At 49.0% G+C, this 21,297-nt stretch overlaps 2 protein-coding genes across 3 annotated transcripts in view; one reads left to right on the top strand and one right to left on the bottom strand.

The window, feature by feature from the left end:
- Positions 1–13,176, top strand: part of LOC107124526 (ATP-dependent RNA helicase DDX19B) — a 29,052-nt gene extending 15,876 nt beyond the window's left edge. For both annotated transcript variants that reach the window (XM_015428017.1, XM_015428009.1), the window contains exons 6-13: positions 1,308–1,400; positions 1,624–1,726; positions 4,370–4,484; positions 5,806–5,983; positions 6,892–7,129; positions 8,012–8,174; positions 9,338–9,529; positions 11,781–13,176. In XM_015428017.1, the coding sequence (XP_015283503.1) occupies positions 1,308–1,400; positions 1,624–1,726; positions 4,370–4,484; positions 5,806–5,983; positions 6,892–7,129; positions 8,012–8,174; positions 9,338–9,529; positions 11,781–11,842 (1,144 nt within the window). In that variant the 3' untranslated portion in view covers positions 11,843–13,176. The remainder of the gene's footprint in view (positions 1–1,307; positions 1,401–1,623; positions 1,727–4,369; positions 4,485–5,805; positions 5,984–6,891; positions 7,130–8,011; positions 8,175–9,337; positions 9,530–11,780) is intronic.
- Positions 13,177–15,424: 2,248 nt separating this feature from the next.
- UBXN10 (UBX domain protein 10) overlaps positions 15,425–21,297 on the bottom strand; it is an 11,150-nt gene continuing 5,277 nt past the window's right edge. The window contains exons 2-3 of the mRNA XM_015427902.1: positions 21,023–21,143; positions 15,425–18,828 (exon numbers count right to left, since the gene is read on the bottom strand). Coding sequence (XP_015283388.1) covers positions 17,920–18,813 — 894 coding nt within the window. The 5' untranslated portion in view covers positions 18,814–18,828; positions 21,023–21,143 and the 3' untranslated portion in view covers positions 15,425–17,919. The remainder of the gene's footprint in view (positions 18,829–21,022; positions 21,144–21,297) is intronic.

The raw sequence follows: 21,297 nt of genomic DNA, 5'->3' as shown, positions 1-21,297 counted from the left end.
GGGAGCCCGCAGTGGCGCAGCTTTTGTTGCAGCGTCGAACGGCTCCGTTTTCATCTTTGCTGCTTTGTTGCTACAAAAGACTCTTTAGATCATGTACTCTTGTCCTGGTAGGTTTTTGAAAGCTAAGTATTAGTGGAGAATCAAAGGCAGAGCTAATGATAGCCGTGCTCGGATTAAGTGGGTCTCCTGTTCCGCTTACAGCGTCACCCTGGCAACCGTCTCTTACTTCTGAATGGCACCGGTTTACCTTTTCAGAGGGCTTTTCTGTAGACCAGACTAGATGCAAAGGTAGAAAGTCTGTCTTATGATGGTGGGCCCGCCCCAGTTGTGCATAAAGTGGGGAGATTGGGAGCTAAGATTTTCAGTGCAATGGGGATGAATGGTTAATTGTTGTTGTCCCCCCCCCTTTGTTACACAGAGAGTGATTAAAATGTGGAATTTGCTGCCAGAGGATGTAGTGATGGCCACAGGAATAAACAGCTTTAAAAGAGTGTTAGAGAGATTCATGGAGGATAAGTCTACCAGTGGCTACTAGCCATGGTGACTGAGGGGAACCTCCATGTTCAGAGGCAGTCAACCTCTGAATCGCAGTGCCAGGAGGCAACATCAGGGGAAGGTCTCAGCCTCTATGCCCTGCTTTTGGCCCTCCAGGGGAACTGGCTGGCCAATGTGTGGGACAGGATGCTGGACTAGATGGACCACTGGTCTGATCCAGCAGGGCTCTTGTGTTCACCCCTGGCATCTTGCTTAACTCCCCACAGCCTTCCCCCACCCCAGGGCACATTTTTAGTTTCCAGGCCCTGAACATGGGAGAAAGACTTCAGGCAGGGATAGTCATGGGAGGGTTCAGTATTCTTGACCATCTTTTTTAAAAACACCCCTGTCCTCCTAGCAAGACATGCCAAATAGAACATGCACCGTTTGGCCCTGTGGGAGAACAGTCTTTTAAGATATTTATTCCACAAAAGACAGGGGGTCCCTTTAGGATCCGCTCATAGCTGATGTCTGCATCTGTCTCTCAAATAAGTTTATTATATTTAATTGGGCTTTGGAGAGGAGATGTACTTTCAGGACTGGGGAGGCTTTACTGGGGACTAGTCCCGATTTGTATCTTAGCACCACCTGGAAAATTGATTTCACATCTGTTGGAGGTAAAACGTTGACTTCTAGCTGTGCCAAAGGACCATTACTCAGAACAGGGAGTATTATTATTGTGAGAGCAACCTCACTATAGGATTTCTGTCTGTTTCTGAGGAATAGAGAGACCGAGGCCTTTAGCAACACACAGAAATGCTTTTGTCTTCTAGGAAGCCGCAGCTGCTGCAAGGTGTCTACGCTATGGGCTTCAACAGACCATCCAAAATCCAGGAGAATGCGTTGCCTATGATGCTAGCAGAGCCGTATGTATTTGCACATTCTATTAGCCTGCCTTACCGTGTGGGGTTGTGTTTGGAGGGTGGGGAGAGCAAGGGTTTGGCTGCTTACTATATTGTGTGGTCGTAGAAGGACTGTTCACAGTCCTTGTTACAAGCTCAAGGTCTGCTGCAGGCCAGCCTTTTACTAATATGCCATGTTTTGATTTTCTGCCTGTATTGACATTTCTCTTCTTTGGTGTGTGTCTAGCCCTCAGAACCTGATTGCACAGTCTCAGTCCGGTACCGGCAAGACAGCAGCGTTTGTCTTGGCCATGCTTAGCCGAGTAGAACCTGAGAACAGATACCCACAGGTAATTGATTACCCTTTGAAGGGTTGCAAGCTTTACTGAGCAGATCAGCCAACTAAATCTTCAGCTGATCAGCAAGAATTTTAAGGCTCTGGGAACCAATTGTATGCATCAGCCTCAATTGTGATGCAAGTATAGTTTGAAGTGCGTCCCATAGATGGCACTAGATACCGAGATGATCCCAAGGTGGCACTACAGCATAATCTTTGTGAATAAAAGGCATGTTTAATTGCAAGAGTCAAATAGCATCTTAAAGGCTAACAAAATTTCTGTCAGGGTATGAGCTTTCGTGAGACACTGCTCACTTCTTCAGATACAGCTGGAATGTGAGTCCATCTATCTTTATGTCTTGGAGAATGGAGTGGTTTCAAATGCCATATGTCAGTGGCAGGTAAATGACAGTAGCAGGCAGGGTCGGATTAGGTGTGATGTCCAGAGGGGCAGTAGGCATTGGTAGTGAGACCGAAAACCTAGGTCTCGATTCAGTCCAGGAGGATGCCACAATTTTTGTTAGTCTTTAAGGTGCTTTTTTTTTTTTTTTTAAAAGAGAAGCCAATGTTGGATCAGGCCAATGACCCATCTAGTCCAACACTCTGTCACACAGTGGCCAAAAATACCAGGTGCCATCAGGAGGTCTATCAGTGTGGCCAGGACACTAGAAGCCCTCCCACTGTTGCCCCACCCTCCAAGCACTAAGAATACAGTGCATCACTTGCCCCAGACTGAGATTTCCTATCTATACCTTGTGGCTCATAGCCACTGATGGACCGCTGCTCCACATGCTTATCTAATTCCCTCTTGAAGCCGTCCATGCTTGTAGCCGCCGCCACCTCCTGTGGCAGTGAATTCCATGTGTTAATCACTCTTTGGGTGAAGAAGTACTTCCTTTTATCTGTTCTAACATGATTGCTCAGCAATTTCATGGAGTGCCCACGAGTTCTTGTATTGTGAGAAAGGGAGAAAAGTACTTCTTTCTCGACTGGACTCTTGCTCTTTTCTGCTGCTACAGACAGACTAACACGGCTACCCATCTTGATGTTTAGTTGGGTTGTTTTTCTTTTTCAAAATGCTGTTTTGCTTCTGGTGTGTTGTGAAATGGAAAATGCAACAAGATGGCTTTTCGTCCCAACGATTACCATGGTGTTAGCGATATCCGACTTTATGAATGGCAGGAAGAGAAAAATGAAGACATCTTGTCTTTTCCCACTTTGCTTCCTCCCCCCTTTATCGTATCAGCCAGCCTGGTGTAGTAATTAGGGCATCAAACAAGGGTCTCAGAGACTCCGGTTCAGATCCTCACTCTGCTGTGATGGTTGCTGGGTGGTCTTGGGCGAGCCACACCATTCTAGCCTAACCTACCCCACAGCATCGTTAGGATAAAATGGACCATACTAGGCTGGTGCGGGAATCTGCTTGGCATCTTTCTTCTGAGCTGGATCCTGGTGTGATAAAGACGAGCCCACTAGAATCAGTCTCCCGTTCCTCGGTGGGAACCGTCGAGAACCGAGCCGGCCTGCTGCTGTTTCTCCTCCGCACCCCTGTAGTTCCATGCTGGGTTCTGCTTCTCATTAATACAGTCCGCTGCCAAGTGGGGGAACAGTAGATGGTGCTTGGCGCCTCGTTTGAATCGAAGTTCGTGTGGATGCAGGTGGAGGTGGTGGGGAGGTTCTCTGATCACCGGCGGGTGGTGCGATGAGAACCAAGGCTTCCGTCGCAACCTGCATTTTACCGCTGGGATAGAATGGGAAGGGAGTGTAACGAGGCTGCTTTCTAGCTGTGATAGAGCACCATCTAGGGGAAGCACCCCAGGTTGTTCTTGAGTCGCATCTGAGGCTGTTGTATCGAAAGTGCAGAGAACGGGCTTTTCTTCCATAACACCTGAATAAGCCATTTTGAAGGACCACCCCTTCTGTGGGTTTAAGGAGGACAGTGTTCTGCTGCTTGGGTTCCTTTCAGTGGTGACTGAGTTGCTCAGTTCGGGTGCCAGTTTGGTGTAGTGGTTAAGTGTGCAGACTCTAATCTGGGAGAACCGGGTTTGATTCCCCACTCCTCCACTTGCACCTACTGGATGACCTTGGGCAAGCCGTAGTTCTGATAAGAGCTGTTCTTGAAAAAGAGCAGTTTCTGTCAGAGCTCTCTCAGGCCCACCTACCTCACAGCAGTGTTCCATCTAAGCTGAGTTAGTGGGAGCTAGCTCACAGATTTTCAGCCTCCGGCTCACACATTTTTTGTATTAGCTCAGGAAGGATGGCTCCAGAGCAAGCTAATTTATGCAGTAGCCATATTGCTCGCTCACAACTTTAATGCCAGTAGCTCACAAAGTAGAATTTTTGCTCACAAGACCCCACAGCTTAGAGGGAACATTAGGGTACCTGTTGTGGGGAAGGGAAGGGAAAGGAGTTTGTAAGCCGCTCTGAGACTCCTTTGGGTAGTGAAGGGTGGGGTATAAATCCAATCTCCTCCTCCTCCTCCTCTTCCTCTTCTTCTGTATCAGGGCTGGGTCAGAAGTTCTCCCATGTCCCCAAGCGTTGTGCTTTATAATAGGATAATAAGTAAAGCCATGTATTCAGGGATACCGTTAGGGTACATTGCAGCATTAACCCTCTCACAAAATGGCATCCCAGAGTAGCCTTTTTCTCCTTACAGTGTCTGTGCCTTTCCCCAACGTATGAGCTGGCGCTCCAGACTGGAAAGGTGATTGAACAGATGGGCAAGTTTTATCCAGAGCTGAACCTCTCCTATGCAGTTCGGGGCAATAAATGTAAGTGTGTGGACTGTGTTTCTTCGGTGATTTTTGGGGTGGCAGGAGGCTGTGCTGTGTGTTGATAGCTCTAGGGAGCAAATTCCCTTGCGCAGGCGGACTGTGCTGGAAACCTTTCGCGCTTGAGAACAGACCATAAAAGGCTTCTGACCTTGGAGGATGGCGGCAACTGCAAGAGACTCCCAACCAGTGTTCCCTCTAAGCCGAGTTAGTGTGAGCTAGCTCCCAGTTTTTTAGCCTCTGGCTCACACATTTTTGTCTTAGCTCAGGAGGGATGGCTCCAGAGCAAACTAATTTATGCAGCAGGCAAATCGCTCGCTCACAACTTTAACGGCAGTAGCTCACAAAGTGGAATTTTTGCTCACGAGACTCCACAGCTTAGAGGGAGCATCGCTCCCAACACATCATACCTGCTGGGCAGCAACACAGTCAGGGTCGAGATTTCCCTAGTCAGGCAAAACAACCCAGATATTTCTTATCCCATTCAGATCAAACTGTAGCCAGCAGGTTTTCTCTCACATTTACAAAACTTTTGTGGGGTTTTTTTTGCACTGGAGCTGTGTTAGAAAAGAGTGTAAAGAAAAGGAGTGTAAAGTAGGAACTGAGAGCACAAGAGCTGCCGTGCCCTCTCCTGCTTAAATGGGGGAGAGCAGTTTTACGGGGCTGCAGGCACAGAGCAGAAGTCTGTGTTGTTTGCCCAGAAGAGACTGAGTGCTGCACAGGCCCCAGAGGGAACCTAACTGCTCACAGGGCCAGGGCCCCCGTTTTGCTTTTTGGCAGGGGGTCACGTCCAGAGGACCCTGAACATAACTAACAGCTTTCTCAAGTTAGCAAGATCTGGGCCAGGCCAGCTCATTACTGTACTTGCGTCAGTGGCTTGCATCCACCGTCTGGGTTTAGAACGGTGCCCCTGTCTTTGGGAGAATGGGCAGCGATTTCCATCTTTTCCTACCCCTTCCCACTGAGAACCTTCAGTCCCCCTTTGCTATTCCTGATGGAGACCTCCAGGAAAGAAATGGGGGGGGGCTTGTGCGGGGCAAAGGGGGAAATTCCTCCCTGCACAGCGGTCTCGTTGCATGCAAGTGAATGTTACTATGAGCAACACAACAGTCCACTCACAGAATTTGGGTTTTGTGGTCACCTGACTGAGGAGTCACTTAAATCTGTAAGGTTTTGGCCATGCCACACTGCAAGTGAGGCTGCACAGTCCCTTTCCTCAGGAGAAGACACACAAGTGAATTGTGCCTGTTTTCTCTGGAGGAAGGCAAAACCTTCTGAGGTTCTCCTGCTCCAATCAGGTCTTGATCTCTTCTCTGAACAGTGGAGCGTGGTCAGAAGATTTCCGAGCAGATTGTCATCGGCACCCCGGGCACCGTCCTGGACTGGTGCTCCAAGCTGAAATTCATCGATCCTAAGAAGATCAAAGTCTTCGTCTTGGACGAGGCAGACGTCATGATAGCCACCCAAGGACACCAAGATCAGAGCATCCGTATTCAGAGGTACAGAGAAACACCCATCAGGTTGTCTGGGGTGCACCACTGTTTGTGTTTGAGGCTCGTTTTCCTGGTGCAGCTGTTGCCGTATTCTTTCCATTAGCCACAGACTGTAATACAAGTTAAACTTATTTTTGATAAGAACTTGAGCTATCCTAATAATGTGAGTTTTAATTAACTGACATCTGCACCAAGCAGTTGGTGTGAGGTTGCTTGTATATATTGAAGCCGTCTCCATTCTAGAGGTTTTCCCACCTGTGAAAGTGGATGGGGAGATGCCTCTCCTAAGATGGCATTTGCTGTCTGTACTTCAGTTTATTAGAAGGTTTTCCTGGATCCCAGGTGTTACCACAATAAGGGACTTAAGAGGAAACCATTGACGATATTGTTGCTTACATTGTAAGCCACCTTGAGTTCCTGAAAGGTAGAAAGGCGGCCAATAAATGTTTTCAATAAATTTTACAAAAACCCACCCATCTGGAGAGTTTGGGGAAATGCACATTTTATTAGAGCCATTTGAGCTGGCCGCATACAACTGTAGTTTTCGCCCAAGGAGACCAGGGGGCTGCTCCTCGCTTTAATTCTCCAACTCTCTCTTAGGCTTCAGGATCACAATCCTGATAACGTTGAAGAAATGTTAATACACTTGTCCTGCAAGGGAAGGGGAAGGAGGGAGTGACCTGTGAAGTCTTCTTTGAAAGACAGTCATAGACAGCTCCGCTCTTGGGTAGGGGTGTGTGAAACGGCACTCTGGGAAGCGTCGCTGGCCTTGCCCAGATTTGTGCCGCCACCCTTGAGAATTCCTTGGGTGTTTTGTCCAAGCAGGTACCTCAGACCCCGAGCGCGAGGTCCGGCGTCGTGATGGGCATCTAGCTGGGCCCTAGAACCTTGGCTTTTTCTACCCAATCTCCCAGGATGCTGCCCAGAGACTGCCAGATGCTTCTCTTCTCGGCCACCTTTGAGGACTCTGTGTGGAAGTTTGCAGAGAAGGTCGTTCCTGACCCGAACATCATCAAGCTGAAGCGCGAGGAGGAGACGTTGGACACCATCAAGCAGTATTACGTCCTGTGCAACAGCCGCGAGGAGAAATTCCAAGCCCTCTGTAACATTTATGGCGCCATCACAATCGCGCAAGCGATGATCTTCTGTCACGTGAGTCTGATCAAGGATGACCCGGGGGACGGGACGGGACGGGACAATAAGCTGATTTTGACACAACCAAGTGAGGCTGCTGAAAGCTTGTGGGCAGGGCCAAAGCTATGTGAGCCTTCCAGAACGGCCAGGTGTGGGGATGCTTCCCTCTTGAGAGGAGGAGTTCTTGTGAAGAATGTCTCTTGAGGCACTGCCTTGCAGTAGGGGTCACTCTAGCTGGCTTCGGGCAGGGGGAGGTGGATACAAAGGTGATGGGGAGTTCTCTGCGGGGCTGTTCTTCACCCTGAACCGGAACAGTTCTCTGAGGAGAGGTTTATTCTGAGCAGACGCTAATCTCAGAATGGCATCTGTGGAGGACCCTCTTCCCCAGTCTCTTGTTGAAACAGAAACAAATTTACCACAAAGGAAATTTTGTTGAAGAAAGTAAACTATCTCCTCCCCACAACACACTGTGTGCCATTTCATAGTCCACCTCTTTAAAAACAAAGTGAGGGATCCAATTGTTCTGAGGTATTTCACATGACTTTCTCTCTCTGTCTGTCTGTCTCTCTCTCTCTCTGTGTCTCTTTTCCTTCCTTCCTTCCTTCCTTCCTTCCTTCCTTCCTTCCTTCCTTCCTTCCTTCCTTCCTTCCTGGCACTGAGAATCAATTAGACATCCCCTATTAAAGTGAAAAGGGGAGGGGAGAAATGAAGCAGTAGACATTCTCAGTGACCGGGAATCTAAATGACACCCCCCACGCACATTGGGGAAACTGGTTAGCACTGCAGGAGCTACCTCTGCGTTGATTGGGGGGGGGCAGACTTAATCCATTGGTATTGTTTCCCATTGGGGTCATTGTCAGAGGCATCTCCTAACCTCTTTGTCGGCCGTGTCCTCCGCAGACTCGCAAAACGGCGGGCTGGCTAGCGGGCGAGCTTTCCAGGGAAGGCCATCAAGTGGCCCTCTTGAGCGGCGAGATGATGGTGGAGCAGCGAGCAGCGGTCATTGAGCGTTTCCGAGAAGGCAAAGAGAAAGTCCTGGTGACCACAAATGTCTGTGCCCGAGGTAACTGGCACCCGGCGCTGGAGAACCTTCCGGCAAAGACCTGCTGTCCGTCTGTCTGTGCGCACTGCTACTGACTGTGTGTTGAGAATCTCTAGAAACTAGGGTTGGCAGCTCCGGGGTGGGAGGATTTGGGGGGGGGGGTAGAGCCTGAGGAGGGCGGGGCTTAGGGAAGGGAGGGACTTCAGTTGCAAATAATAATAATAAGAAGAGATTGGAATTCATACCCTGCCCTTCACTACACAAAGGAGTCTCAGAGCGGCTTACAAACTCCTTTCCCTTCCCCTCCCCACAACAGACACACCACACCCTGTGAGGTAGGTGGGGCTGAGAGAGCTCTTGACAGAAACTGCTCTTTTTTCGAGAACAACTCTTAACAGAGCTACGGCTTGCCCAAGGTCATCCAGCCAGGTGCAAGTGGAGGAGTGGGGAATCAAACCCGGTTCTCCCAGATTAGAGTCCGCGCACTTAACCACTACACCAAACTGGCTCTCTATATAAGTAACGCACTAGAGTCCGCTCCCGAAGCGGCCATTTTCTCCTGGTTAATTGATCTCTGTCGCCTGGAGAACAGTTGTAATCCCGGGAGATCTCCAGCCGCCACCTGGAGACTGGCAGCCGGACTAGAACCTGTGCGTCAGATCCTATCAGCTCCTGACTGTTGCCTCTGCCCCATGCGGCCTTTGCCCACACACTTCTCACAATCCTCAGGAGGTCCTCTCTTCTTCCCTAATTCCACCAGTACAAAAGCTTATTCGGCCTTCTGCTTCTAAAACAAAGGTCAGGTCTTTTATGGTGATTGGCTTGGAGGTTCCCCTTTTCCTAAAAGCATATATCGAAACAAAAACCCAAGGAGTTTTGCGGTGCCTAATGTATTGTGGCAGATCTTCCATGGGCCAGAGCTTTGCTTCATCAGAGGGATGTTGAGTCACTTTCACCCAGCTTTGCCCAGCAGAGCAAAGAGTTTCTGAACGGGAGTCCTGTTGCCAGACCTTCCCAGCACGGGTAAAAACTGGCTGTCCCAACAGCAGCTTCTGGTGCTTTCATCGAACTTGCTGGGACCACATACACTGCTGAAGCTGCTCAGTCAGCAAACCTACAAGCACCTGCAGCTCTTGAGTCTCTCTTCGTCTCATCTCAACCAGCACTTGCTTCTCCTCTGTTAGGGATCGATGTGGAGCAGGTCTCTGTCGTCATCAACTTCGATCTCCCCGTGGACAAAGACGGGAACCCAGACAACGAGACGTACCTTCACCGCATCGGGCGCACGGGGCGCTTTGGCAAGCGAGGGCTGGCCATCAACATGGTGGACAGCAAGCACAGCATGAACATCCTCAACAGGATCCAGGAGCATTTCAGTATGTCCCTTCTGGCTTTTTTCTGTCTCTCAGCCAAGAGGGCTTTAAGGAGGTGGAGAGCACCTTCCTTCTGAGGAAAGGCCTGGGAGCATTTTTAGTTTGGAAAAAAGATGGCGGGGGGGGGGCATGATAGAGGTCTATAAAACTATGTATGGGGGCGGAGAAGGTAAATGTCAAACTCGGGTCTCGTTTGCCATGGGTTTCTTAACTGTCTTTGATTCTGTATACATATTATCCCGTTGTATTCTGGTTGGGAGGGGGGAGGGTGTGGGTGTGGGTGTGGAAACTGCTTTGCTAAGAGTCGTGCTGGCTTGTAGCTGCGCTTATGTGGGGCCTCCCTTCAATGGGACGAATGCATGCTTGATCTTGGGTACCAGACACTGCTAGATAATACGATCCCTATGCTTGCATATGCTGGGGGAGGGCTAACGGCACACAGTAGATTTGGGCGGGCTGGATGTTATTGGTGTGATTGGACTGGACACAAGGTGGGGAGGTCATTTGAATTATGTATAATACCAGAACTGGTGCCAAGGAAGTTAGTTCTGACACAGATTGTCTATGCTTGAAACCTCTTTAACTCTCAGTAAACAAATTACTGCCAAGAGAGTGCTGTCAGGAGCGAGTCTTGTTCAAGACCTGACGTAAATAGAGCTTTTCCTCTCCCCATAATACTAGAACTAAGGACACCCAATGAAGACGGTGAACAGTGGATTCAGGAAGGACAACTCCTCCTCCTTTTTTAACTCAATGAGTAATTTAAATTGTGGGATTCACTGCCAGTAGATGTAGCCATGGCCACAGGTGTGGTGGTGGAGAGTGGCATCAAGTCATAGCAGACGTATGGTGACCTTGTAGGGTTTTCAAAGCAAGAGACATTCAGAGGAGGTCTGCCACTGCCTGCCTCTGCAGAGCAACCCTGGACTTCCTTGGTGGTCTCCCAACCAAGGACTAACCAGGGCTGACCCTGCTTACCTTCAGAGATCTGATGCGATCAGGTCAGGCATGAGTAAAGATGGATTTAAAATGGGGTTAGACAGGTTCATGCTTCATCAGTGGATACTAGGCATGGTAGATTAAGAAGCAATAAACCTCTGGAGCTCAGTGCCGGGAGGCAGCATCAGGCGGAAGGCCTCTGTGCTTTGTCAGCCACTGTGTGAAACGTGGCTGGACCAGAGGTGCCACTGGTCTGACCCAGCAGGGCTCTTGGGCTCCCATTTAAAAGCAGAAGTTCCCAGTTGCTGTTGCCTTTGGGGGTCCTGGACTCAATGTTCCCTCTAAGCTGTAGAATCTTGTGAGCAAAAATTCTATTTTGTGAGCTACTGGCATTAAAGTTGTGAGCAGGTAATTGAGCTATTGCATAAATTAGTTTGCACTGGAGCCATCCTTCCTGAGCTAAGACAAAAATGTGTGAGCCGGAGGCTAAAAAACAGTGAGCTAGCTCACATTAACTCAGCTTAGAGGGAACACTGGTCCTGGTCTCCTTCAGCAGGTAGCAAACTCCAAAACAGCCTGTAACAATAGTTGAATAAACCCAACACAGTGATCTTGCCTGGTTGATGCAAGGGACCAGCACTATGCTTTTGCTGGGTCCAGAATTTTAATTTTTGTAGCGCAGTCACAAGTAAAAAAGGAAAGGGAGAACGGTCATTTTCTGCTAGAAGGGAGTAACCGCCAGGTAGGGTTTACTCTGCTCAAGCTGCTGATGGGGGCTGAGGGGCATGGGCCAAGGAAGACGGCACTGGTCCCGAAGCAGGGTGGCCCAAAGCAAATCCTCTTAAGCTGAAAAAGCTGCATTACAGCAGTTGGTCCCAAGCTCTGTGCTGTGAAGTGACTCTTCCTGTGTTCCCAGAAATAAATACACGCTTCAAAAATGAACTGGGAGACCAGAGCCATCCACCCTTCAAGGCAGCCTCACAAAGACTAACTGTTTGGAGCGGCGGTTCATGCTGACAATCTGTAGATGTGGGCAGGACTGCATCCTCTTTGTTTCGTAGGATCAGGTCACACATTTGTTCCCAGCGCACAGAAATGGCATAATTCCGAGAGGAAGCTGCTTGCTGGATCTCTGGATAAGTTACTCCTCTGGGCTTTTCTCTTTCTCTCCGGGTGGAACGCCCAGAACTGCTCTGGGCCTCCCTACAGGTGACGTGCCCACAGGATTGATTCATGCAGAAACCACAGGGGTGGGCTTCTGTTGACCCGGGGTGTAGATTCTTAACCTTAATCCCTTGGCATTTCTCCTTTCCAGACAAGAAGATCCACAAATTGGACACAGACGACTTGGATGAAATCGAGAAGATCGCTAACTGAAGTGCAGCTGCCGGAACTGGCACACGCCCTCCCATGGTAGCTCTCCCACTACAATTGGATCAGCATTCTGATTGGCACAAACCTTAGCCAGTCACGCGCAAAGGGACGTTTTTAAAGATAAACAAATATACAGAAATTACCTCATTTTTAAAAAAAACCAATTGTGGCTGGACTTGATTTTAAAAACGAAGTGCAACTCTGGGGAAAGAAGAAATGTTTACAGAGACTTTTTTTTTTTAGTTTAGCCTTAAAATGGGAGACTTAAATTCTAAAGACGTATTGATGCCAAAAACATAGCCCGTTAATGCATAGGAGACTACAACCCTACATTATCTCTGTCAGTGGGGAGTAACTTTTTAAAAACACACCCAAGCAGTTATATTTAAAGGTTCAAAAACCCAGGAGTAAGGAGGTGAGCTTTAAAAAAAAAAAAAATTAGCGGAGTCTGGCTAAATATTGAAGTCGTAAGGAAATGGTGCTTTCATTTTGAGCTCTCGTTCCTAGATGGCTGGTAGGCTGTCCTGCTTTTCCTCGGGTAAATGATCTGGAAGGATTGCTTTTTGCTGGTAAGCACAACTGACTGGTTCAAAACCTTAACTTTCCCTGAAAGGACAGGTTATAAATGTGCAGAGTCCCTACGGTTACCTTGCAGAACTCGTTCCCAGAGTTCCTTGAGGGGAAGCCATAGCAGTTGACATGCGAGTTGCAAAAGTTCACAGTTACCAGAGGGTACCTATAGAAACAGATTTAAATTGGTGTAGTGATGGAAAGTGTAATATTGTAGTGCAATGGACATTTCGATTAAAGATTTATTTTAAAGTTTGCTGTACCAAATAGGCAATCTGCAAAGAAGTGCTGGATCAACCAGGAAGGGGTGTGTGTGGTAGGATGCTGCAGCCAATCTTGTCCAGGCTCTTGTCGGTCAAGAAACCATCCAGTATTGCTGGGAAGTCAACACTTTGCGGCGAGGGGCGTATATCTGAAGAAGAGTGTGGATGATTCAGCCTCTCTTGACAAATCTGATTCATGCAGCTTCCAGCTTTGAGGCGGGAGGATGCTACAGCTCAGTGCTGTAACAGTCTCCCTCCTAGGCCCACTGCTCTTATAGCCCAACCCGAATTTCTCTCCCCCGTCCAAAGATATTGAATCAAATGCACCAGCTCTCCTCACTTGCTGAAACGCGGCATAGAGACCAGGCGAATCACAGCGCAAGGGTGAAGGGAAGAGGGGGGGTCAACACGGGAACAGGAAGCAATTGGTGTAGATGATGAACTGGCTCGTTACTAACCTAGTTCTTTCCAAAAGTTTGGGTTCTGAGCATGTTCTCCCCCCCCCCCCCAAGGGTCTCCCTTTGATTTGATTTCTGTTTAAGCGGGTGTCAGTATTTTTGCAACGCTGCTTTCATCAGAGCAGCTCTGAACATTGGAGGGCTGTCCACCGAGCACGGCTGTTGGGTAGCTCCATGTTGGCGGCCCTTGCACACAGCACTGCATAGTCATCCCTCAAGAAATACTGCTTGGTTGAACACACCTGGTATTTCTTATGGGACTGCTAGACTTGGAACTAGTCAAATGGGGGGAGGAGGTGTTTTTACGTGCGAGAGATCGGTGGTGGTGGTGGTGGTGGTTCTGACCAAGATCTCTTGGGTGGGTCACACTGCAATTGCCTGTACAAAGCACGGCTTGGTCCCTCTGCTTGAGTCTATCAGTTCTGCTACCTGCTGGCTGGAAATCCACCTGCTTCTATCTTGCCTGTGCTTTCGTAACCCCAGCACAGATTTCCTTCATCACTTTGGGTCTTCCATTTCCCTTGTAGCAATCTTTGATGCACAAAGGGTTGGATCACCCTTCGGGGTTTTTTTTTCCCCCATGAGTGTTTTTCTCACTGAAGACCGAGAACTGGAGCAAGTTCGGGGGCAGCTAACAGACCCCTTGCTCCAAAGAATCCCCCTCCCCCAATCTTTTACAATTTTGGCTGCTAATTGTTCTGTTCCAAGACAGAATTGTGGATTCTTTTACCAAGTAAAACAGAACCGATCCCAGAAACACATGCAGAAAGCTTATTTTTTAAAAAAATGTACCTAAAATTTTAGGAAACTTAAGAGGCAACCTTTTATCAATTTGTGCAAATGGCTTTCCAGGGAGGTGGGGGGGGGTGAAGGAAGTTTGGGGGGGAAACCCCACAGATTTTGTATTCTGAGGTGTATCTATTTTTATTCTGCTGGAAGCCTCTCAAGTAGCAGGTGCGTGTGTGCTTGTGTGGCGAGCGGCAGAGGTCCTTCAACCCCCCCTCCTTAGTACTGCTGAGCGACAATGTGAGACCAGCGTGCCGGCTTTGAAAAGGGTCGCACAGACGCTGCTGGGCCAGTGTACTCTTTCTAATGTAACTTTTCAGTTGGAGTAAAGGAATACAGAAATAACTGCAATGAGTCTGGGTTGCCTTTTTCACATCGGCATCATTTCTGTGACAGAGAGGGATCGCTTTTGGGGGTGGGGGCAATGTTCCCTCTAAGCTGAGTTAGTGTGAGCTAGCTCACGGTTTTTGAGCCTCCGGCTCACACATTTTTGTCTTAGCTCAGGAAGGAGGGCTCCAGAGCAAACCAATTTATGCAGTAGCCAAATCACCTGCTCACAACTTTAATGCCAGTAGCTCACAAAGTAGAATTTTTGCTCACAAGACTCCATAGCTTACAGGGAACATTGGGTGGGGGTCTTCCCCTTTCATGCCATGGTGTGTTTCCAAGCAAGAGAGGTAAGCAGGTTTCACAGAGCCATTCTTCTTCCTAGTTGCTTGTGGCATCCACAAGCTTTCCTTTAATGGTTGAGCCAGTTTGGTGTAGTGGTGAAGAGCGGTGGACTCTAATCTGGAGGACCGGGTCTGCTTCTCCATTCCTCCACATGCAGCTGCTGGGTGACCTTGGGTCAGTCACAAGTTGTCTCAGCTGTTCTCTCAAGAGCAGTTCTCATAAGAGCTCCCTGAGCCCCACCTACCTCACAGGGTGTCTGTTGTGGGGAGAGGAAGGGAAGGAGATTGTAAGCTGCTCTGAGTGAAGGGTGGGGTATAAATCCAACTCCTCCTCTTCATCGGACCAAAGGTCTCAAGTCAGGCCACACTAAATTATTTAATTTACAAGAAGATACCTCCTGGGGGTTTCCTTATGTTGCTACATATCCAGATGGTGTTTCTCGTATCTTTGGAGCAGCTCTTAACCAGAGAAGTCACTCTGGCTGTGGGATGGTGGCCACACAGTGAGTTTTCACAGCACATATGTACAGCTCAAAACCTTAAACTTACTGCTTTCTGTTAAGTTTTTCCAACCAGTTTTTTTTTTTTTGCTGTCAAGTCACAGCTGACTTAAGAGACCTCATGGGGTTTTCAAGGCAAGAGACATCCAGAGGTGGTTTGCCATTACCTGCCTTCGCATAGCGACACTGGTATTCCTTGGTGGTCTCCCATTGGAATACTGACCTGGGCTGACCCTGCTTAGCTTCTGAGATCGGGCTAGCCTGGCCTATCCAGTAAGCTAGCAGGTATAAAAACCAATGGCTTGCATGAATGTAAAACAAGTGGTCACACCCAGAATATCTTTATTGAGCCTAACACTACACGTAACAGGTTTCATTGTGAATTAAGTGCAAAAATCATAACACTTTTCTGTACATTAATTGACTGTTTCAAGCTTGATTTTCCCCTCGACTTTTCCAGAAAAGGGACATGAAGTGCATCATGCCTGCATTCCCTCCCAACATGCTTACTGTGCTCTTAAGAACAGTTTGCTCATCTCTACCTGGAGACACAGATACAGCCCATTCGAGTGGCTCCAAAACGAGAAAGCAGTGCTTAAAGGCAACTGCTTGGTCCCAAATTATGGAGGACATTTTCCCCGTGCCCCCTCCAAATTCAATGAGGAAAATTTTGTACTGTGTCTCCAGTGTCAATGAATAAGAATCCAATCATGGGACACCTTATACACATCTTGAAAACCTCACTGAACAGCCACAACTAGCAGTGTGAGGGGCTCAGCCCACCCTTAGTACTGACACGCTTTCCTGTGTGGGTCATATTCCACGTAGGAGGGGCCTTCACGATACATCTCCACCTCGCAGACTGTACCAGTGCAAGCCTTTGAAAAGCTGTATATCTGAACTGGCACCGGCATCGTCTTGGCTACAGCTTCCTTCCCTTTCGTCCCGTTTCTGACAGTTTGGAACAGCTCCCCCTTCCAAATAAGCCACCTTGCAGTAAACCACAGAGCAGAAGACTCGGCAGTACAGAACACGTGGTGCAATTTGTCCGACTCGGCCGGTTCCTCCTGACCAAAAAGGACTCGAAGTTGTGTGGCGGACTTGCACAGAAAGTGAGCCGCTGCCGCTGCTTTCCCGTTTGGGGGAAAAACAACTGACGGAACAGCAGTTCCTCCCACCCCTTCCTTGTGCTGCCTGAATTGGAAAGGGTTCTGCCCTCTAGTGCGTGGGGGGGGGGGGCGCCTCTGTGCTGTTGCCAGAATCAGGCCTTGCCTCGAGCACTCGTATCAATTCCTGAAAGGATAATGCTGCCTGTCACCTAGGCCTTGCTTCCTGCAACCTCCAGCCCAGAACCGTCAAGCTTCTTTTATATTCTGCTCCCCAAACTACGCTCTGCAGGGAACTGACAGGCAGCGGAAAGAGGTGTGACATTCCCTGCCGCTGCTCTTTCTAATTCATTGCTTCCCTGACCACACAGTCGCTGCTTTAGAGCTGAGAACAGCAGGCAGCTTGCAGAGGGGTTTGGCCAGGAACTCCACAGCTGTAATCAAAGGAAAGGACTGTCTTCTTTAGGATGGGATAGGGCCAACGTTTCTGCCAGATGGGGAGGAAGAAAAGTCAAACTGCCAATTCTGTACAGTTCATAGGGAAGTTGCCTGTTTGGGCAGCCCTAATTAAAGCAGCAGTGAAAGCCCCCTTCTAATCTGAAGAGGTTAGTTTGGCTGTTTCATTGAAGCAAAAGCTGAGATTTGTTTATGAGATACGAACACTCAGGAGTGGGCCCATTTGGCAAGCAATCCAGTAGGTTAATGCAGCTTTTGTATAATACAAACTGTCCAAGCCCTAAAGGTTGCCTTTGGATAGGTTCTTCCCTCTCTCTCTCACACACACAAATACAGATTTTTTTACAAGAACATAAATGGCATTTTGCTAAATACAAAGGTTGATTTTAAAAACGAAAAAGCAGCTTTTTGAGAGAGCTGCCCTTAATACACAGGCCTCAACTCAATTTAGAGAACAAGAATACCAAATCAACACAAGTTTGCAATCAACTCCTGTTCCAAAAAAGAGAGTTTTTGCACCAGCTGCCAAACACTGAAATGCAAATTTATACCGATAACCCATTCCCTCAAGACCAATTTATGCTGTAATCTTGTAAGGAACGGCTGATTAAGAATACAGTAACAAACCCAGTTGGGTAGCCAGAGAAAGCAAAGGTCGCTTATTCTTGAAGGCAGAGAAAAAAGTGTGCCTGTCTCTGCAACCAAACCCAGGATGTTCTCTGGAGAAAGAATTTAAAAACAGAGCACTGGAAAGCAAACCGAAAGGCTCTGCAGAGACATTGCCACTGGATGACAATCTGTTTAAGCGGGATTCGTCAGGAAACGATCCCACTGGGATCAGACTCCTAGTGTCCATCTTCCCATCCTACAGACACTAACCTAGGCTCGTAGTGAGAAAAATGACCCACGTCTACAGCCAAAGGAAACTTAATCCTCCTACTGGGAAAAAAGCGAATCAGAAATACGAAACAAATGGGCAGAACAGGTGACCTTGAAAGGAGGTACTGCCTTCTGCTGAGGGAAAGGCACTTGTAACGATTCCAGAGAAGGGAGGTGTACGAGGGAAACTGGCTGGGAGGCGGACACATAAAAAAGGGAACTGAAATGGGATGTTTGGAAACAGTCCCCTCTTGAGTATGCAGGGAACAGCTTGGGAAATCGGGCTTTTAGGCCACAGAAAGGTGCCTGTGGGGGGGCCAAAGAAGTGGACATCAGGCGAAGATCCGTGGCCTCCAATGGCATTTTAATACAGAGAGCGGCCCCTGGTGGCTTAAAGCTCCCCCTCTGGCTCCTCCTGCAAGATACACAGCACTGACTTGTGGGGGATCGCACACTCTTGCAAGGACTTGGTCAGGTCCGAGAAGGTCCGCCGAGGCACTTCCACTGTTTCAATACTACAGCGCTTGTACGCGGCTGAGTTTTTTCGCTCCGCCACCGCGAGGACAGTCTCGAGGTGGTCAGTCGGCCGGAAGTGGTGTTCAAACCTCTGACCCGAAGGAGACCTGATGGCCAAGAGCAACCTGGGCTCTTTCTCGGAGGGCTCTTCCAGAGCGACTGCTGACGAGGAGGTACTTCCTTCTTTCATTTTACCCAATGGCTTTGTTTCCAAAGGAGGTGGTGACATTTTCACATGTTCGCCGCTGCCCATGTCGTGTTTTGTCATGGCAGAGAAGGGCATCCTCTCCGGAGGGCGAGCTTTGAAGCCCTGCTCTTCCTCCTTCAGGCGGTTGCTCACTCGGAGTTGACTTGCCTGTTCGGACATCGCTTCCACTGCGCCTCTCCTCAGCTCCTTTCTGCTAATGGACGGGAGCACCCTGTATTTATTCAAGGAAGAGGAGGTCCGGGTGGGCACCTGCTGGAGGAGATCCGGGATTTCGGCCGGAGGTGCCTGAACGGGTTGGCACACCTGCTGGGAGGAGGCTGCTCTCCGGCCACTCCCAGGTTCATCGCAGGGGTCTAACGGCTGAGGGGACGATGGCACTCGACAGGAATAGGCCTCCACGCTATGGGAGTAATTCAAGCTTGGCCTCACGCGCCCCTTTGCGGATTTCGGCCGAGTGACGTGCATGGTGACGGAGGATGGCTGCCAGAGGGGAGGCTCTGCAATGCCCGCGGAGGTCTGCCGTTCGGGGGGTGCTACGTTCAGATGTGAAGCAGCAGCCATTGCTTTTCAGGGCCCCTGTGGAAATGAATGGGCAACAACATCTCAAGGGACTGGCAGTACCTAACGTGCCTACTGCAGGCCTGGCCTATAGCTCGTGGCAAGGTACGAAAGCAGTCCTGGCTATCCTTCAGGCCAGTATGCAGCTATGATAAGTCATCACAGACCACAAGGAGGTTCAGATGCACAAACCTCCCTCGAGACAACCCACCTGTTACCACCAAGAGCACATGGCATGGGAATTTCCTAGTCAATTACACCCCTTGTGATTTTTCACACTTTCTGTGAGAGACATGGCAAAATGTGGACGGAAGCCCAACCATCATAGGAGCAGGCAACTCAATGTCAGTTAACGCTCTGTACACTGACCTTCTAGCTGTTTCAAGCATGGTCATGTCTGCAGTTGCCACTGACTATATCTGAACAGGAGACGTGGGGACAAAAGCAACATGTAGCCAATAAGGGAGGAAGGCTTTGGCTCACGGACTAGTTTGGGGGCTCCTGTCATTTGAGTCAGCTGCCGGGGGAGGGGGGGGGCTTTCAAGTGCCTTCACAGCCTTGAAGAATACCAACCACTGCTGCTAGATTTTTTAAATCAAGAACAGTAGTCGCTTGTCTATCCCCATGTCACTCACTGCTGCTAGAGTAAGCGCCAAGCCTGCTATCCCTTTTAACAGGCTCAACTAAAATGAACACATTATCTGAAACGTAATATATCATATATTAGTAGCTCTTCAACATTTAAGGCAGAAGCACATTTTGGGAAGGATGCTGACAAGCTCGAGCGTGTCCAGAAGAGGGCAACCAGGATGGTGAGAGGGTTGGGATCATAGTCTTATGAGGAAAGGCTGAAAGAGCTGAGGATGTTTAGCCGGGGAAAGAGAAGGCTTTTAGAGGGGACATGATTGCAGTCTTCACATATTTGAAGGGCTGTCATGTAGAACATGGAGCGGATCTATTCTCTCTTGCTCCGGATTGCAAGACTAGATCTAATGGGTGGAAATTACAAGGGAGTCAATACCGGCTAAATATCAGGAGGAACTTCCTAACTGTTAAGAGTGGTTGAGCAGTGGAACAGACTGCCTCAGGAGGTGGTGGATGCTACTTTGCTGGATGTTTTAAGCGGTGGCTGGACGACCACCTTTCGGGTATGTTATAGGGCTATCTTTCGGCTATGCTCCTGCAGAGTGCAGGGGGCTGGACTAGATGACCTGCAAGGTCCCTTCCAGCTCTAACATTCTATGATTTAATAAGATGCCTTTTAATCCACACAGCCAATCAGAAGCCCTGCTGGGCACAAGACCCACCTGGCCCTGTCCACTTTCTACAAAGATTGCGCAGGTGCCAGTAAAGGTGTTGATGGGTATCGTGGCACCAGTGGTTGGGTACCCCTGCTCCAGAGGGCCATCAAAGCCCAAGACTCCTGTTTCCATATCTTCTTATTACTTCCCTGTTCAAAACTGACATTTGGTAGCTGTGACCAGTGTTCCCTCTAAGCTGAGTTAGGTGTGAGCCAGCTCACAGTTTTTGAACCTCCGGCTCACACATTTTTGCCTTAGCTCAGGAAGGGTGGCTCCGGAGCAAACTAATTTAGGCAGTTGCCAAATGGCTCGCTCACAACTTTAATGCCAGGAGCTCACAAAGTAGACTTTTTGCTCTCAAGACTCCACAGCGTAGAGGGAGCACTGGCTGTGTCTAACCAGACATGGGGTGATATTTGCCAGTCACAGCTGTTTCTAGGTTAGCTGATCTTCTGTTGTAATCGCAACGTTATACAGTGAGCTGTTCTGGGCCATTGGGGAGGAGCAGGTGAGAGATTATGTGGAAAGCTCACATATCACACAATCTCCTTCCCTTGGCCAGTTCCCACTTTGGCCACATTTCGTTGTGTCGCGCCCCCTCCCTGAATTCTCTGGCTTGATATGCCCCACAATTCCATTGAAGCAGTGGAATTCACCGGGGAGGCATTTGTTGAACTGTTACGGAGGAGAATTGGCTGCTTTGTCTAACTTTGTGTAAAGACTGTGACGGTACAGGAAGCTTTTGGGGATGCCCCCCGAAAGGGACAATTACTGGAAGGAGGCGGCGGGAGGCAAAAGACATGCAGAAAAGACAAAAGGCTGAGCAAACCGCAGCAGCGTTGAAAATATCACCCCATTTTAGAAGTCAGACAGGATGAATAAAGCATTGGGGGGGGGGGACACGGACTCACCTGCAGAAGATGCTCCATCGGTTCCAAAGGACTGGCAGCTCCAAAGCTCCCGCTGATAAATAGGTCAGTCACTCTGATATGATCTCCAACGGCAGCTCCAGGGAGTCACAGATATTCAGGTCTGAAACCCAGGAAGAGAAGAAAGAACAGACCTGATGTTTGTCTCCGCATAGCCCCCGCTTGCCCTTTCAAAGGGATGGCCAGGGTGGGAGTTCTCTAGAACAGAGGCCAAGCTCTAAGCCTTCCCCCCCCCACCCGCCCCGCCTCCCCGAGAC

This window comes from Gekko japonicus, unplaced genomic scaffold, assembly GCF_001447785.1.
Source record: "Gekko japonicus isolate JY-2015 unplaced genomic scaffold, Gekko_japonicus_V1.1 scaffold435, whole genome shotgun sequence".
Classification (NCBI taxonomy): Eukaryota; Metazoa; Chordata; class Lepidosauria; order Squamata; family Gekkonidae; genus Gekko; species Gekko japonicus.
The sequence above is the reverse complement of the archived record's forward strand: the minus strand, read 5'-3'. Positions and strand labels throughout refer to the sequence as shown.